Here is a 17,837-nt window from a genome sequence, read left to right as displayed (position 1 = left end):
CCGGTACAAAGCCCACCTGGTCTCCATGGATCCATTCAGGCATCAGATCCTTCAACCTGTTTGCTAACACCTTTGCATACAGTTTAGTGTCTGTGTTCAATAATGAGATAGGTCTATAGCTGGAACATTGAGATGGATCTTTTCCCTCCTTGTGAATAAGTACTACATGGGCCTGTAGGGATTCTCTCCTCACTTCCATCCCACCTCCCAAAGCATTCATATATTTCTCCAGCTTGGGTAACAGTACTTCACTAAATTTCTTATAGTACTTAACTGTATAGCCATCCGGGCCTGGGCTTTTTCCCCCCGCTGTGCTTCTTAATGCTATTTTAATTTCTTCCTGGGAGATTTCTGCGTCTAGAGCATTCAACTGTGCTTCACTTAGTTTTGGTAATCCCGCATTTTTTAAGTATGTCATCTTTATTTCATTAATTCCCTCTTGAGCTTCTTTTAGAGGGCCTTGGGGACTAATATTATATAACTTTTTGTAATACTCCGTAAACACTTTAATAATCTCTTTATTTGAGTGGACCAGCTCCCCCTTTGAACTTTTTATCTTTTCTATATAGTTCCTATTTTTCTTTTTATTCAAAGCTCTCATTAGATATCTTCCTGGTCTGTCTCCCCATCTATATCTCTCATTCAAAACCCTGTTGTATACTCTTCTCTTTTCCTCATCCATCAACCTCTCTAGCTCATCTTTTTTATCTAATAGCTTCTGTCTCGTATCTTTTGTTATTTTCTTTTTATGGGTCTGCTCCAAGTCCAATATTTCTTTTAAAAGCCCACTGACCCTCTCTCTTCTTTCCTTTTTCTTCCTTGCTCCTGCCGCTATCAAGATTCCTCTTATGAATACCTTGTGGCTTTCCCAGACTGTAGCTATCGATACTTCCTCAGTTTCATTCTCCTTAAAGTATACCTTAATCTCTCTCTCGATTTTCTGAACTACATCCTCATCCAGAAGAAGAGCCTCATTTAACCTCCACCCTAATCCTCCAGTCCACCTTCTTCCCCATCCCATTTTCATTACGACCGGGGCATGGTCCGAGAACGTCCTTGTCTCTATGTCAATTTTAACCAGATGATCTATAAGTTGATGGTCTATTAAGATGTAATCTAATCTCGAGTATATCTCATGTGCATTAGAGAAGAAGGTATAGTCTCTGTCTTTCATATGCGTTATTCTCCAAGTGTCCACTAGTTGATATTCATGCATCGCTTTTTTCAAGACTCTCAGAGACCTACTCCCCTCTCTTTGCACAGAAGAGGTATTATCCTTTTGTGGGTCCATACAGAGATTTAGGTCTCCAGCTACAATCAAGCGCCCTTTTTTAAATTCCATTAATTTTTTCAACAGGCCCTTCATATACATCTCCGGATTTTTATTAGGGCAGTATATATTGGCTAAAGTACACTCAATCCCCTGCAGTCTACCTTTTAAGAACAAAAACCTCCCCTCCGGGTCAGTTCTTCTATCCTCCAGCTCAAATCTCATATTCTTTGCCAAACCTATTGCGACCCCTTTTGCTCTTTTAATTGGAGAATCTGCATAGTACCATGTTGGGTAGTATCTGGATTTCAATTTCACGTTTGCCTCTATCTCAAAGTGCGTCTCCTGTAAAAATACCACTGACGTAGCCCTGTGATGTAACTCATTAAACAACCTAAATCTCTTCCCTGGACAACTCAGCCCGTTCACATTATAGGTTATAAACTGTATTTCTTCCATCATTCCCAATTAACTCCATCCCTCTTCCAAATTGCCTCTTCCTCTTTATCCTTTCTGTCATACAGAGTATTACCCCAATACCTCCTCCCCTCCCACCCTCCCGCCCAACTCCCATCCCCTCCCCCCTCCCTCCCACCCTCCCCATCTCCCCCCTCCCCCAACTCCCCCCCACCCACCCACCCCCAAGGCCTTCTTTGCCTTTGGATCATACTCCACCTCTGATTCCTACCTTGGAGGTTCGGCTCCGCTCATGGCCGCTCCCCTTCCCCCCCTCCTCCCCGGGGTCCCTTTATCTGATAGCTCTCTATTTACTCTTCCAACTAGCTGCCACTTTCCTTCCCTACTGGTATATAAGTCTCCCTCCTCCACTTCCCAACCCGGTATCTCCAGTCTCTGCAATCCAAATTTATCACAAAAATTTTTCATATCTTCCGGAAATCTCAGAGTTGCCGAAATTCCATCCCTCCAACCGATCAGACTCGCTGCTTGTCCCCATCTATATTTCACATTATGTTTTTTCATCTCTTCTAATAAAGGTTTCAATGTTTTCTTTCTTCTCAAAGTCTCTGCTGTTAAGTCCGCAAAAATTTGGATATTTTTCTCTCCATATGGAATATTTGTTCTTCCCTTAATCTTTCTCCATATCTCCTCTTTATCTCCAAAATTGTGGAATTTAACTATTATATCTCTTGGTTTTTCAAATCTTTTTTCTTGTTGGTACTTCCCTATCCTGTACACTCCATCCAGTTTAAACATCACCACCTCAGCTTTATCCACTATGGAGTTCAAGATTTTGCAGATTAACTCTTTTAAGTCCTCCCCCTGGGTCAACTCTGGGACTCCTCTTACTCTTAAGTTATTTCTCCTTTCTCTATTTTCTTGTTCTTCCATCATAAAAAACAATCTTTTTTGTTCTTTTCTATTGTCTATTATCCATCTCTCTAATTTTGGGATAACTTGAGCATGACCCTGAACTTTTTCCTCTGTTTCCTCCATCCTGGTTAGCAGTTGTTCTAATTCTTCCCGGATTATGCCCATCTCTTGCTTTATTGATAATTCCAAATTTTTAAACATCTCCGCCATTTCCTTTTTATTTGGTATTTGCAGATCTCTTTCAATTTCTCTCGGCCCTATACCTTCCGGTGGTTGTTGACTATTATATACCGGTCCCAGGGAAAGTCTCGGACTATTATCCAGACTTATTTCCAGTTCACTTTTTTCACTCACTCCTTGAGGTCTTTCTGGGGTCAAATTTCCTTGTGGTATATACTTCTTAATCGAACCAGTTTGAGGGTTCTTAGACCCACTCCCTTTTGTATTTTTACCTTTCATGTCTTCAGCTCCTCCAAACCTTCAGACCCTCCCAAGGAATCCCCAATTTCCTTCTCTCAGCTTAGAAAATACAATTTCCTTTTGCGCCCAATGAAAGCATTGCTTAAATCTGATGTACAGAGAAGAAAAATCCAATACATAAGTCCAGGATATAGAGAGTATATAGGGAGTATATAACAACCCCTGCAGTATACAAAATGTTATCACTCACCCTCCACACTGGAATACTTTTCAGTATGCAGTCCTCTCCTATAGTTGTCTTTCTTTGGGGGATTCCTTTGGGTCTCTTTAAGCCTTTATCTTTCTTTTCTTATTTTTCTGGGTTGGAGGAGGTAAGGGAGCAAGAGGGATGGAGGTGGTATAGAGGTATGTAGCACCGTTCCACTTTACACCTCTACACATCACTCACTTGTCTCCCCTGGGCTGCTGGACGCCGGGAAGCCGGCTGTTTCTTCTGCTCCCAGAGCTCCTCCGCGGCTACCCACGTGTGGGAGCCGCTATGTTCGTCTCCCGGGCAACCCCAGTCCTGCTCCGGAGCTAACGCGAGAGACGCCGAGTGAAAGAGGAACTCAGCCGTCTCTCTTCTGGGCTCGCCGCCACGCCGTCTCCTCGACCACACTCCGACTGGGTAAGACTCCAGTAGGCTCCAGCAGACTCCAATGCTGCTCCAGTGCAGCTAGTTATGGGACCGGGACCTCATAGGGAAGATGTTCGGGGAAGGGAGCGAGGAGTACTTACTCCACGCTCTCCCGAGCCGCCATGTTCAGGCTCCACCCCCAATGAGATGCAATGAGTCGTTTGCATAGACACTTCTAAATGGTGCAACATGTTCCTTCAGATAAAAGCCACTTGCACTTTAGATATAATTTTATTAGAAAAAGCTTTTTCTCCCTTTCATTTTAATCCATTAGATGTCTGAAACTTAAAAGCAGCACTGTGTTCTGATCTTTTCATTTATATTTTATTAATGATCCCAGTCCATTTCAATATTTTTTTTTAATCTGTTTTTTTTTGTTTCAGCTTTTATGAGAATTCAAAAAGCAGGTGGTGGTCATGGACTTTTTCTGAGATTCCTTTGTCGCCCATACTTTGTAAATGAGAGGTCTGACCAGCCTCAGTAGGACAAAAAGAAAAGAAATAAGTTACTTTGGCAATAAAGTTAGATGTGAGGGTGACCATATTTCTATTATGGTCCTATGAATATATGCTTGAGGTTGTGAACTCATGTAAAACACTATTAAGTATAACAGGGATATATAAAGATGAAGGTTATATCCTGTCCTCTGCTTTTCTCTTCTGTCGTTTCAAATATGCCATGCCAGCAGAGGACAAGCTGGAAGCATTTTAAATATAATTGTATAGACAGGTCTTGGGCAACTATTATATAAAAAATGCAGTAGTGGCTGATGAATAAGCCCTTGTGTGGATAATGACTGAATCCCCTGTGATGCTCTGTTTGATTAACCTGTTCCATCCTACTTACCACACCATAAGTGAAAGCACATCTAAGCCCAAAAGAAAAATGTCATTATGCTTACAGTTCCTAAATGTGGTGATTACATTGTTTTCCTTTTTGAAGGTTTTTTCCTTTACTTTAACCTGGTGGCTCTGCTAGCAGCACACTATTTATCTTAGGGTAACAGTGCTTATTCACCCTACTCTATCAGGACAAAGGAACAGGACAAGCCTACAAAGACCTCTCCATCTCATCTTCTCCTTAACAGAGATTGGTATGGCTTTATAGTTCTCAGAGATAACAGAGAACAATGTAACTGAGAATTTAGCACTTGTAGAGAACAGTAGGTTATCTGCTGACAATATTTTTTGTGAAGATGTTGTTTTTGCACCTATCCGTTAGATATGGAAAAACACATTCAATTGTATGTATACAGTATATTTTCCTACTCTACTGTGCGCCCCCTCCTCTCTCCCCAAAAGAAAAAAGAGACACACAGTTATATTTAACAGACTTAAAATCAATTCTGCCCATTTTCATGGATAATAGGTAAAAGATTAAAGGATTGTTAAATAAATGGCACGGGGATCTGGGCAACACCAAGGGGAACATGTGCCAATGCAAAAAAAACAACAATTCAGAAGAGAGAGGGTCCTCCTTTTTATGTGACTTTAAGGATGAAATGGGAAAAAATACCATTCCTTTTTAATATTTGCTTGGGAGATGGCTTTAAGCTGTATGCAGTGTTGTAGAACAGTATGTTTCCTACAGACAGTGTAAGCCACACTGTATTCTGGCAGTCATTTTTTTGCACATGTAAGTACATTTTTTACTAATATAATATTACTTGGCTTAAATCTAGCAGCAGCACTTCAATCTGATGGTTCCTTTCACACTAGTGCTATGTCAAACGTATTTTGAGTCACACAGAATTGCATAACAATGGAAAACACATTGTTTTATTATTTATTTCAGGTACTTCTATAGCGCAGTCAATTTACACAGCGCTTTACATATATATTGTACATTCACATCAGTCCCTAACCCTCAAGGGGCGTACAATCTAAAGTCCCTAACTCACATTAGTTAGGGACTAACTTAATTTAGACAGGAACTAATTAACCTACCAGCATGTCTTTGGAATGTTGGAGGAAACCGCAGTACCCGGAGGAAACCTACGCAGTCACAGGGAGAACATGCAAACTCCAGGCAGGTGGTGCCGGGGTTGGGATTCGAACCAGCGACCCTAGTACTGCCAGGCGGAAGTGCTAACCATATAGCCACTGTTTTCAATCGTTCCTGTTCACTTCAATGCAATTCAGCACAGCACAGTTTTGGAAGAGGTTCCTGTACTACTCTGATGTTATTCCAGTGCAATTTTGGCCCCATAGAATATGCAAACCATATCCAAGTTGTACTACATAACGACACTGAAAATCGGATCAAAATCGGATTGCAACAGTGTGAACCTAGCCTTACTAACAAAAAAAAAAGAATAAGTAAATACATGAAAGCCCTCAATTTTCTATCAGTTGGCCAGGGCCAAAACAGTTTCATAGCATAGCATCCATTGTTTCCCCCCAGTAAAACCCTGAATTGTCATAAAAATGAATAAAATGTCATAACAGAGTCCATTAAAAACATCTCAAAACCATAGCGCCATAAAGAGTCAAGACCAATTTTATTGTGAAACAAAAATGATTTTTATTCTCCAGCCACATATAGTATTGTAGCTGGAGAGTATGTAAGCAGCATGACTGAGATTCAGTTTGAGGGAGAAGCAAGGCAGTTTTAAACTTTTTAGACTATAAAACTGTGTTTCTTAGGGCTTGTTCACACTTGACTAAATGTCTAACTATTACCAAATGCTCCTATAGCTTTAGTATAGGCGTTAGGTGTTAATGAGCTTTAGTATGGGCTTTAGACTGGCTTTTTACAAGCGTTAAAAATGCTCCCAAAATGCCCTATGTGCAGTTTTTAAGCGTTTTATAAACGTTTGACAAGCGTTAACACCACACTACAAACTAAATACACTGTAATGTTATTAATGCTCCGCAAATGCCCCACAAGCACCTGCCAGTGCATTTGTGGAGCGTCACCATAGACATGAATGGGAGGCGTTGAAAGGCTTCAAACTCCTCATGACTTGACATGAGGCTTCAATTTTGAAGCGACGCGACACTAACGCTTCATGTTTTGATAATGTAAATAGCACTATGTGCTGCCCATAGTATCATGTGCATAGGCATTTGTTAAAAATATCCCTAAAACACCTGCTTTTAATGCAAGTGTGAACTAGGCCTTAGAATTTCTGAGACAAAAGCCAGAAATATTGTACAGACACTGTATACACACGTCAGCATTTTTTTTCTATCTAGGTGGTAATTTTAAAGGCAGAGCTGGGGCAATTTTTATCATGAAAAAAAATAGAATGTATTAATTTAGAGACAACAGCTGGAAATATTGCACAAACTTCATAGACCGCATTGCAGCAGCTGGAATAGGCCACATTTTCAAATAGAAACAGACACAAGGTTTACAGAAAAAAAATAATATTATATAGACTCCATTAAACACTATACTATTTTCAGTCCAAACATCAACAATAAAGTGTATGTATTTCACAGGTTTGCTAGGAAAAAAATGAATATTGTATACGCTCCATAAACAGTATCCAAACACTGCAGGCCACATTTTCAAAATGATACACCTAGACTCCATAACACATAAACAACACAGTACCACAGTATACACACTGCTTTTCAACTCAAAAATTCACAATAAAGTGTGTCTGTGTGTTTATGTATATACAGTTAGGTCTATATATATTTGGACACAGGCACAATTTTAGTTTTTTCAGGTATTTACCAAAACATATTAAAGCTATAGTTATATAATGGATATGGGCTGAAAGTGCACACTCTCAGGTTTAATTTGAGGGTATGTACATCCAATATTGAGGAAGGGTTTAGGAATTACAACTCTTAAGAGTAGCCATCCCCCCTTTTTCAAGTGACCAAAAGTATTTGGACAATTGAATCAAAAGCTGTTTCATGGCCAGGTGTGGGCTACTCTTTCATTATTTTTTTCATCAATTAAGCAGGTAAAAGGTCTGGAGTTGATTCTAAGTGTAGTATTTGCATTTGGAATCTATTGCTGTGAACCTACATCATGAATTCAAAGGAGCTGTCCATGCAAGTGAAACAGGCCATTGTAAGGCTTCAAAAACTAAACAAATCCATCAGAGAGATAGCAGCAACATTAGGAGTGACCAAATCAACAGTTTGGTACACTCTGAGGAAAGAAGAACAACAGTGCTGGATGATCGCAGGATCCTTTCTATGGTAAAGAAAAACCCCATTCCCAACATCCAGACAAGTGAAGGACACTCTCCAGGAGGTGGGCGTATCATTGTCAATGTCTACAATCAAGAGAAGACTTCACGAGAGCAATCACAAAGGGTTTACCACAAGGTGCAAACCATTCATAAGCCTGAAGAATAGAAAAGCCAGATTAGACTTTGTCAAAAAACATCTAACAAAGCCAGACCAGTTCTGGAAAAGCATTCTTTGGACAGATGAAATTAAGATTAATCTGTACCAGAATGACGGGAAGAAAAAAGTGTGGAGAAGGCTTGGAACAGCTCATGATCGAAAGCACACAACGCCATCTGTAAAACATGGTGGAGGCAGTGTGATGGCATGGGCATGCATGGCTTCCAGTGGCACTGGGTCATTGGTGTTTATTGATGATGTGACAGAAGACGGAAGCAGCCGGATGAATTCTGCAGTGTTTAGAGATATTCTGTCAGCTCAGATTCAGCCAAATGCAGCAAAGTTGATTGGACGGAGCTTCACAGTACCAATGGACAATGATCCAAAACATACTGCAAAAGCAACCCAGGAGCTTTTGAAGGAAAATAAGTGGAATATTCTGCAATGGTCGAGTCAATCATCTGATCTCAAACCAATTGAGAATGCATTTCACTTGCTGAAGGCGAAACTAAAGGCAGAAAGACCCACAAACAAAGAACAACTGAAGACAGCTGCAGTTAGAGCCTCTTAAAGCATCAGAAAGGAGGAAACCCAGTCTTTGGTAATGTCCATGGGTTCCAGACTTCAGGCAGTCATTGCCAGTAAAGGATTCTCAACAAAATATTAAAAATGAACATTTTATTTATGATTATATTCATTTGTCCAATTACATTTTTAGCCCCTGAAAATGGAGGGACTGTGTATAAAAATGGTTGCAGTTCCTAAAATTTGTACCTGATATTTATGTTCAACCCTTGAATTAAAGCTGAAAGTCTGCACTTCAAATTCATTTGGATTGTTTCGTTTTAATTTATTGGTGGCATACAGAGCCAAAAGTATGAAAATTGTACCTGTTTCCAAATATATATGGACCTAACTGTAGCTGTTTGTTGTGTCCATGTGCAAAGTGAATCTGTATGAGAGTGATTTTATCATTTTCAATCTGCTGCTGCACCTGCAGGACTCTATTGAGGAAATTGGCAAGGTCTGCATCCCTTTAGACAGGATTTCTCTTTGGGAATATCTCAGTAAAAATGCATTGTTGTTGCAGGGGATGCCCACAATCTGACTTAGTACAGGGTCCTGGGAAAATCAGTGAGTCAATCACACAAGCAGGAATTGACATTTCTAGGGGGGGCGTTCTGTACACCATCTGTGTAAAGAACGCCTCCTGATAGCCATATTGCTTTGCTTTTTACCGAAAATTACAGTACTAGTCGCAATTGTATGCAATATATATATATATTTTTTATTTATTTTTTTTTATGTGCTATTTTCTTCCCCTACGAAGTTACCTTTTAAAGAAGAAGTAGGGCCAAAGCTCTTTTGGCCCTACTTCACCTATGGATCACAGGAGTGCGCATCGTTCTGCACTTCTGTGACCAGCTGCTAATCCCACTGTCAACTGACTTCACTCAAGACAGTTCAGGTTCTGGAAAGATCCCGACTTTAATGTAAGGAACCACCCAGGTGCCTGGACTTGCAGCTGGCTCAGCCTCTCAGCATGCCGCAGAGAGATTGAACCAGCTGCTTACACCGCCTCCACAGCCCAGCACTCCAGTGAGTGCTGGAGTGGCAGAGCCACTGACAGTCACTGCTCTCTGCTCACTGAACTTTAATCTTTAATCACTCAGTTCTTGGTCTTAGAAGCGACGGGAGACATATGCAGCATTGGAGTGATGCTGTATGCACCTAGGTGAGAATAAATGTTTTGGGGGTTTTTTTTGCTACCCTGAACTTCTCTTTTAACTAGCAATGCTAACCTTTGTTCCTACAGGCACTGTGGACAAATTGGTCCTTGATTTATTTTAGCAGCTTTGTTAAATTTGCTCCCCCATGCCTGCAGCTACAGAGGTCAGTGAGAGCTGACCATGTAAAGCATATTTACTGCTTGATAAGAATATGTAAACTTGTCCAGCTGCACCCAGGCTCGGACATCCGCAGGTAATCTGTTGGTGTGTTGTTACGTGTGAACAGTGGTGGCTGCTGTCAGCTTGTCATTAGTTTTATTTAGGGTGAGCAGCTGCTGCTATTTACCTATTTACTTGCCCCTGTCATTCCAGCCGCAAGAATCTACTGCTGGAACCCAGAGAATGCAGCCAACCAGCCATGTGAAGGAGGCCTAACATATCATAGCAGAGCCTCTAAACTAGGGTTTCAGTCTGTTTCTAACAGCTTACATGTAACTGGTGTTTGCTTACATTTGAAGGCTGAAAGGCTGCCAGGATTCTTCTTCCACAGAATAAATAAAGGGATAGGAGCTCTGGTTTTATTGTCTCTATTGTAAATTTTAAAGATAAATTTCTCCATAATGCCGACAGCTACAGACGTAAATGAGGACTTGTTTTAACAGGATTTTACTGCTTGTAAAATAAAACGTGTAAATATTTTAATGTGTGTAGTCAGGGCACAGGCTTACTTTGAGATTCTGTTCTGCTCATAGCAAATTTGTTTCTGTTCAATGAAGACTGCCTTTATTTCTGCATTTGTAGATCCCCCATGTTAAATGTATCAGTGATTCTAATTAATAGATTATTCTAAGCCTATTTGTTTCCCTATTTTCAGAAAATAAAAGACAGCAGTTTTGAGGAGTGGGAGAACATACGAGGCCCTCGTCCATGGGAAGACTCTAAATCTAACCAAGACCAACAGAGGATAAAACTCAGCATGAAGACATAGTTAACTGGAGTTAGAAAGCATTGAAAATCTTTATAGTATATAAGTGCCAGCAGAGGACAGAACAAATGGATAATGTTCCATTTCATTGCTTTGTCCTTACAGTTTCACAGTCCTTGTACAGGAGAGCCTTCTAGTGTCCTCAGGCTTCCCATAAAGGGCATGCTTCAATACTTCCAGGCATTTGATTCTGTCCTTCCACCAGGTGGACCTTGATGCAGTGGCAGACCTAGCTGTGATTTTTTGATTGTTTTCTGACACAAGATTCTTGTTAATATTAAATCACTGTTTTATGCTATCCTTCTTGTTAAGTGTTTTTTGGATTTCTGTAACAGAGTTCTGCAAACAGAATATTAAATCTTTCACATAGGACCAGCCATGGAAATTGATTTCTGTGAAGTCACAAGAAATGCATCCAGATAAAATGTATTTAATGTGTACAGTACATTGAAATTTAAAGGATATTTTTCAGCATAAATTAAATTTGAATTGGTGTTGCTTTACTCAATGCATAAATAAATAAACAATAAACATAAAAGTAAATGAAATGAACTGGCAAGTGGAACTATACCCAGGGTATAATAATGATTGCTTATAGAAGCAACAGGTGTGAAAACAATGCTAAGTGTAACAAACAACAACAGGGGTAAAAACATGGCCCAAAAAAATGGTTAATGTACACAAAAATAAAGTGTGAAAAACCAAGTGAATAAGTTGTCTATAGATATATATAAAGATAAATATAAATATCTTAAGCAAAGCATGACACAGTGAATAAATAGTCCCAGAAGACATCAAAACAGTGATTTTTCAGCACAAGCCGTGAAACATCAGTGGTCACTGCAAATGAACAATCCTCCACCAGCTAGCATGTGTGCTCACCTTCCAACTGCGACCCGCCAGGGGTCAAAAAGCATATATACAGACCGATGGGTTGATCTCAATAGTAAACAAAACAAGGACTCCTTTCCATGGCAATCACTCCCAGGTGTAAGTCAGATCTCCTTATAAGGGTAAGACCATGGATCTCTTTCTCCTCCAATATCCACACATGCAAGATCAAGCAAGAAAACTTCCCATAGTGTAGTAAGTTTAAAAGGAATTTTTTATAAAAAGTATACAGAGAAGCTACTCACATGTAAAAATGGGGTCTGCAGACTCATACAGGCAGTCACTGCAACAAACTGCAAAGGTGTATGTGTCTCCACTGCTCTAGAGTCCAGTGGCAGCGTGCTTTACACCACTGCTTTCAACGCTTTGCATTGCACTTGATGATGTAAGGCTTGGTGCAGCTGCTCGGCGATGGAAACCCATTCCATGAAGCTCTCTACTCACTGTTGTGCTAATCTGAAGGCCACATGAAGTTTGGAAGTCTTTAGCTATTGACTCTGCAGACAGTTGGCAACTTCTGCGCACGGTGTGCTTCAGCATGCGTTATCCCTGCTCTGTCATTTTACGTGGCCTACCACTTCGTGGCTGAGCTGCTGCTGTTCCCAGGTGCTTCCACTTTGTTATAATACCACTAACAGTTGACCGTGGAAGCAAAGAAATTTCACAGATGGACTTAATAGCACAGGTGGCAACCTATCATGGTACCACGCTTGAATTCACTGAGCTCCTGAGAGCGACCCATTCTTTCACAAATGATTGTAGAAGCAGCCTGCATGCCTAGGTGCTTGATTTTATACACTTGTGGCCATGGAGGTGATTGGAACACCTGAATCAAATGATTTGGAGGGGTGTCCCAATACTTTTGGCAATATAGTGTATATTAAACAATAAGGAAGAACTGTCACTCATAATCAGCCATTACAATGCCTTCATACCGTTGCATTTTGATAATCAATAAAGGATACCTTTAGATGGTGCCTCCCTCTATATATTCACTAATTTTATAAATAATATAAAATATAAGTGAAATAAAAGTGAAACTGCCCCTTTAAGTGCATATAACTCACATGTCATGTCATTTAGCGTGGTTATACCAGGATGATGCATCCCAGTATAATTTTTTTAAGCCGGTGGGCCACTTTTATGTGACATTCATCCTAGCAGCTAATGGCTAGCTGCTGGATGGCTTTTTACAGGCGGCGGAAGGGGTCACCAAGCGCCCCACCAGCCATCGCTGCCTTTTCAGACTTTACCGCCCCACTGTTGAGCCCAGAATGAAAGCCGGCTCTTCTGCCAGCCTACCACAGAGATCACTGAGGACTGGAAGGTGCTCAACTAAGGTATAGGAAACTGGAAGCGACAAGCATTTTCATAATGTTCGGTTTCCCAGATGTGAACAGCGCCATTTTTAAATAGGAAAAGCATCTGAACACATCGATCTTGGTGTGATCAGATGCTTTGAAGAGCAGAGAAGAGATCTGGGGTCTAATAGATCCCCGATTTCTCCATAAAAAGTACCTGTCACTGACTATTGCTGTCACAAGAGATGTTTATATTCCTTGTGACAACAATAAAAGAAAAAAAACAGTCTAAAAATAATTAAATAATTAAAAAAAATTAAATACTCACGCGCAAAGACCAATGCCGCGTTGGTCCTGCACGCATACATAACGGCGATCGCACCATACATGTGAGGTATGGCCACAAACATCAGAGCGAGATCAATAATTCTAGCACCAGACTTCCTCTGTAACTCTTAACGGTGCCAGAAGCAGATGGTAAAGGGATCCTGACACACAGAACTACAGGACGAAAAGTGCCTTTTGACCTTCCTATAGTTAGGGGTCAAATTCCTATGGTGAGTGCGCATTTTTAACTCAAGTGGTGGTACACAAGCTTGGAGGTGTAAGAAGAGAAGAGGATATCATTGAAGCACATACTTTTATTTGGTGTTGGGTCACGTTGTCTGGACTTTGGACATTATATTAATTATTAGAAATTCAGTTTTTCTTATTCTTGGATTGACTTTATTTAAGTTTTGGATCTTTATCAGATGTTAAATGTGCACATAAGGATAGCGCCAGTACCTTGTATATTTAAAGCATTGCAATTTGATGCACCGCCAGTAAGCTGCATGTAATAAAAAAAAAATCTAGTTTATATTTTTGGTACAAATAGTAATGTATCTGAATGCGCTACAGCTTTTTGGATTAAAAAACAATGTGAATGTAGCCCTAAACTGGCATAGGAATATCCCCAAGTGGAAAATTGTAGGAGCCATGAGGAAGATTGTTGGCTAAACAATGCATCCATCGAAACAGATGCAGGCATTGTTCAGGTATCCCTTCAGCAGGAAATTCTTTCATCCATGTTGTGTAGCATGTATGGGGGTATCTGTTTGATATTTTCCATGTTAGATAATTTTACCTTACCCCATCCTGGGCACAAGTGATGGCACAATACTTCCTATGAAATACTGGGAAATGCAGAGCAAGTCAAATTACAAAAAAAAAAGACACTCTTTCACTGGACTCTCTTCCGAAGAGGTTTGAACAGCAACTCTGCAGTCTCTCAAAAAGGAGAGTGACATCACGCCATGCAATACAGAAAACCAGGGTAAGGTAAGCATATAATCTAACTTTTTATAACATTTTTGAAGTACTATCATGCAGAGTTTTTTGGGGTTTTTTTATAGGAGGAGGGGGCCTGGACATAATGAGTGGACCTTGCATTTATCTGCAAGGTTTGCTTTATAATACAATAATCATGGGATAGATAATCTTTGTGATTACTGACTGTCTGTACTGAAAATACTGCAAAAATCAGTGAAAAATGCATGTGTTAAATGAGGCTGATCAATGCAAATAAAGTGGTCCTAAAGTTAAACTTTTTTTTACCTTAATGCATTCCCTGCATTAAGATAAAATACGTTTTACAACTTGTTGCCTCTCCCAACACTTACCTACCAGGATCCAGTTCTGTGCCTGGCTGGAGCTCTTCTTTTTCCTTTTCCTCTTCTCACAGGTGACTCAGCAAAAAGCTGGAGCCATTGGTTCCATTTGCTGTCAGTCAAATCTAGTGAGGAGGGAGCAGAGGGTGGGGCTGAATCCCCATAGCACATGCAGGAGAGGAAGAGCAAAGAGCACCAGCCGGGCACTCCAGGACATGAGGTAAGAGACCACTCTATGCAATACCATTGCACAGAACAGGTAAGTATAATATGTTCATTCAATCGTAAAAAGTGCAGCGCTATGTATACACAATTATATATGTGTAAACATTCCAAAAGTTATAAACATGCATGAACAAATAATATTAAGGAATCATGAATAAAAAGTCCTGAGTGAAGTGAACAGAACTGTGTGGCTCCTTCGCTATAGGGATGACATAACGATCTTGCACAGATGGATTCTAAAAGGAGAGTTCACAAACTAGATCCCAGAAACAGTGGTGCATAGTGTAGTAATTTATTATTAAAAGGAACAAACACATCCATGTGGAAAGATAAGAAACTGCTGCACTTACAAATATGGCCGCCGGACCATAACCATGGACTCAGCGGTGTGACGTCAGCACGTAGGCTCCTCCCTGGCGTGTTTTGTGCGCACGCACGGTCGCACAGTTCTGTTCACAGCTTGGTCTGTTTTATTTCTGATCAGTGCATATTGGTAGAGGATTGTCACAGAGGTTTTTTTCCCCGCGGATATCATTTCACCTCATGACTGTTTGCGAATACAGTTGCAGTTTTAAGGATTATTTTACTACATTTATGGGCACTTCAATTGGGATTTTTTATTTATGATTGCTTAACCTCCTGGCACCGGCCGAATGGGCCTAGGCGCCAAGCGGCTGCACATTTGTGTTCTATTAAAAAAAACAAACATATGTGCTGAGAGCGCATGCCCTGCGCGCTCCCAGCACACATGTCTGGTACTCGCGGAAAGGTCCCGATCTCCTCTTTCGATCTGGACTTTTCCTGATCATGTGACCGGCGTGTCACGGTGGTCACATGACCCTAAACCCCGCCCCGCCCCCCGGCTTCTGAAACCCTTAAAGGGCCAGGGGGCGCCGGCGGCAAGGGGTTAATATTATTTGTTCATGCATGTTTATAACTTTTGGAATATGTTTACACATATATAATTGTATATACATATCACTGCACTTTTTTACGATTGTATGTTGTTTTGTGGATGTACAGTAGTGGGTTCACCATTTGTGCTAGCTGCTTTTAGTTTTTTCCTAGCGCTCTCTTTCTTTTGACAACAAAACATGTTCGTTAATTTAGTTTACTGCTTCCCAACCATCTCACGTGTGAGTATGGCGGCAGAGCAGCTGTCCTGCTCTGGATCACGTATCTAATACATGGTCCAGTTCTTTCAGATAAGGGGCACACGTGCACCCACAGCCCTTGAGGTGCTGTGACTGGTCACAGTACAAGTCGATCGGCGTGTCCTGGGCAATGATTTACGCCTGAAACCTGCTGATCGGCGAAGAGGAAGACAGGACAGAGCTCTGTGAATGTAAACAACACCGAGATCTGTCCTGACAGTGGTCGATGAGCCGGTTTTTGTTTTCCTGAAAAACAGGGTATAAAAACCAGCACATCTCTTAGAAAAAAAAAAACCAATGAATACACCAAGCACTGTTAGGCACACAGTAAAGACTTTGACTACCCCTAGATGTTAACCCCATTCCAGCCAGTGTAGTACAGTACCACTGTATATTATTAGCACTGATCACTGTATTAGTGTCACTGGTTCCCACAAAGTATCGGTCAGTGTCAGATTTCCCACCATACTATCACAGTCCTGCTATAAGACGCTGATCATCGCCATTCAGGCTAGGTTCACATATGAGGAATGCGGACCCACGGGCGGGTGCCATTAGTTCTAATGGCACGTCGGCAGCACTGGAAACGCCACCATACTGGGAACCGAGGTTCCTGTGCAGGCTGCGTTTTCAGAAGAAGTTCAGGGACTTCTTCCCTGCATGTCACGGGGCACGGGAGTCCATTCAAATGGCCCGCATGGCCGCATATACAGTTGTGTTCAAAATAATAGCAGTGTGTTGAAAAAAGTGAATAAAGCTCAAAATCCTTCTAATAGCTTTTATTTCCATACACACAAATGCATTGGGAACACTACACATTCTATTCCAAATCAAAACATGAAGAAAAATAAATCAAATTTGTGTTGTTCCTCTAAAAAATTGAAGAAAAGTGAATATTAGACTGTTCAAAAAATAGCAGTGTTTGTATTCTTCTTTACAAACGCAAACATTCACTATATAAACTGAAAAATGTTTGAAGATTTTGCTTTCCTTTGAATCACTTAATGAATATTTCGTTGTATAAGCACTGTTTCTGAGAACTGCTGTACATCTGTGTTGCATGGAGTCAACCAACTTCTGGCACCTGTGAACAGGTATTCCAGCCCAGGATGATTGGACTACATTCCACAGTTCTTCTCTATTTCTTGGTTTTGCCTCAGAAACTGCATTTTTGATGTCACCCCACAAGTTTCCTATTGGATTAAGATCAGGGGATTGGGCTGGCCACTCCATAACGTCAATCTTGTAGGTCTGGAACCAAGATGTTGCACGTTTACTGGTGTGTTTGAGGTCGTTGTCTTGTTGGAACACCCATTTCAAGGGCATTTCCTCTTCAGCATAAGGCAGCATGGCCTCTTCAAGTATTCTGATGTATTCAAACTGATCCATGATCCCTGGTATGCGATAAATAGGCCCAACACCGTAGTATGAGAAACATCCCCATATCATGATGCTTGCGCAACCATGCTTCACTGTCTTCACAGTGTACTGTGGCTTGAATTCAGTGTTTGGGGGTCGTCTGACAAACTGTCTCCGGCCACTAGACCCAAAAAAGAACAATCTTACTTTCATCAGTCCACAAAATGTTGCACCATTTCTCTTTAGGCCAGTCAATGTGCTCTTTGGCAAATTGTAACCTCTTCAGCACGTCTTTTTTTCAACAGTGGGACTTTGCGGGGGCTTCTTGCAGATAGCTTGGCTTCACATAGGCGTCTTCTAATTGTAACAGTACTCACAGGTAACTTTAGACCTTCTTTGATCTTCCTGGAGCTGATTGTTGGCTGAGTCCTTGCCATTTTGGCTATTCTTCTATCCATTCGAATGTTTTTCGCTTTCTTCCACGTCTTTCAGGTTTTGGTTGCCATTTTAAAGCATTTGCGATCATTTTAGC

General features: G+C 40.8%; 1 protein-coding gene across 1 annotated transcript in view; it reads left to right on the top strand.

The window, feature by feature from the left end:
• The window catches only part of COX16 (cytochrome c oxidase assembly factor COX16), a 164,582-nt gene extending 153,558 nt beyond the window's left edge, over window positions 1-11,024 (top strand). Inside the window, exon 4 of the mRNA XM_089686837.1 lies at window positions 10,616-11,024. Within this exon, the coding sequence (XP_089542963.1) occupies window positions 10,616-10,729 (114 nt within the window). The 3' untranslated portion in view covers window positions 10,730-11,024. The remainder of the gene's footprint in view (window positions 1-10,615) is intronic.
• Window positions 11,025-17,837: the final 6,813 nt, after the last annotated feature.

The sequence above is a fragment of the Staurois parvus genome, unplaced genomic scaffold (assembly GCF_062004578.1).
Source record: "Staurois parvus isolate SC_StPar_1 unplaced genomic scaffold, SC_StPar_1.0 ptg000414l, whole genome shotgun sequence".
In the NCBI taxonomy this organism is placed as follows: domain Eukaryota; kingdom Metazoa; phylum Chordata; class Amphibia; order Anura; family Ranidae; genus Staurois; species Staurois parvus.
Note: the sequence above shows the minus strand (reverse complement) of the source record. Positions and strands in the feature narration are given on the sequence as shown.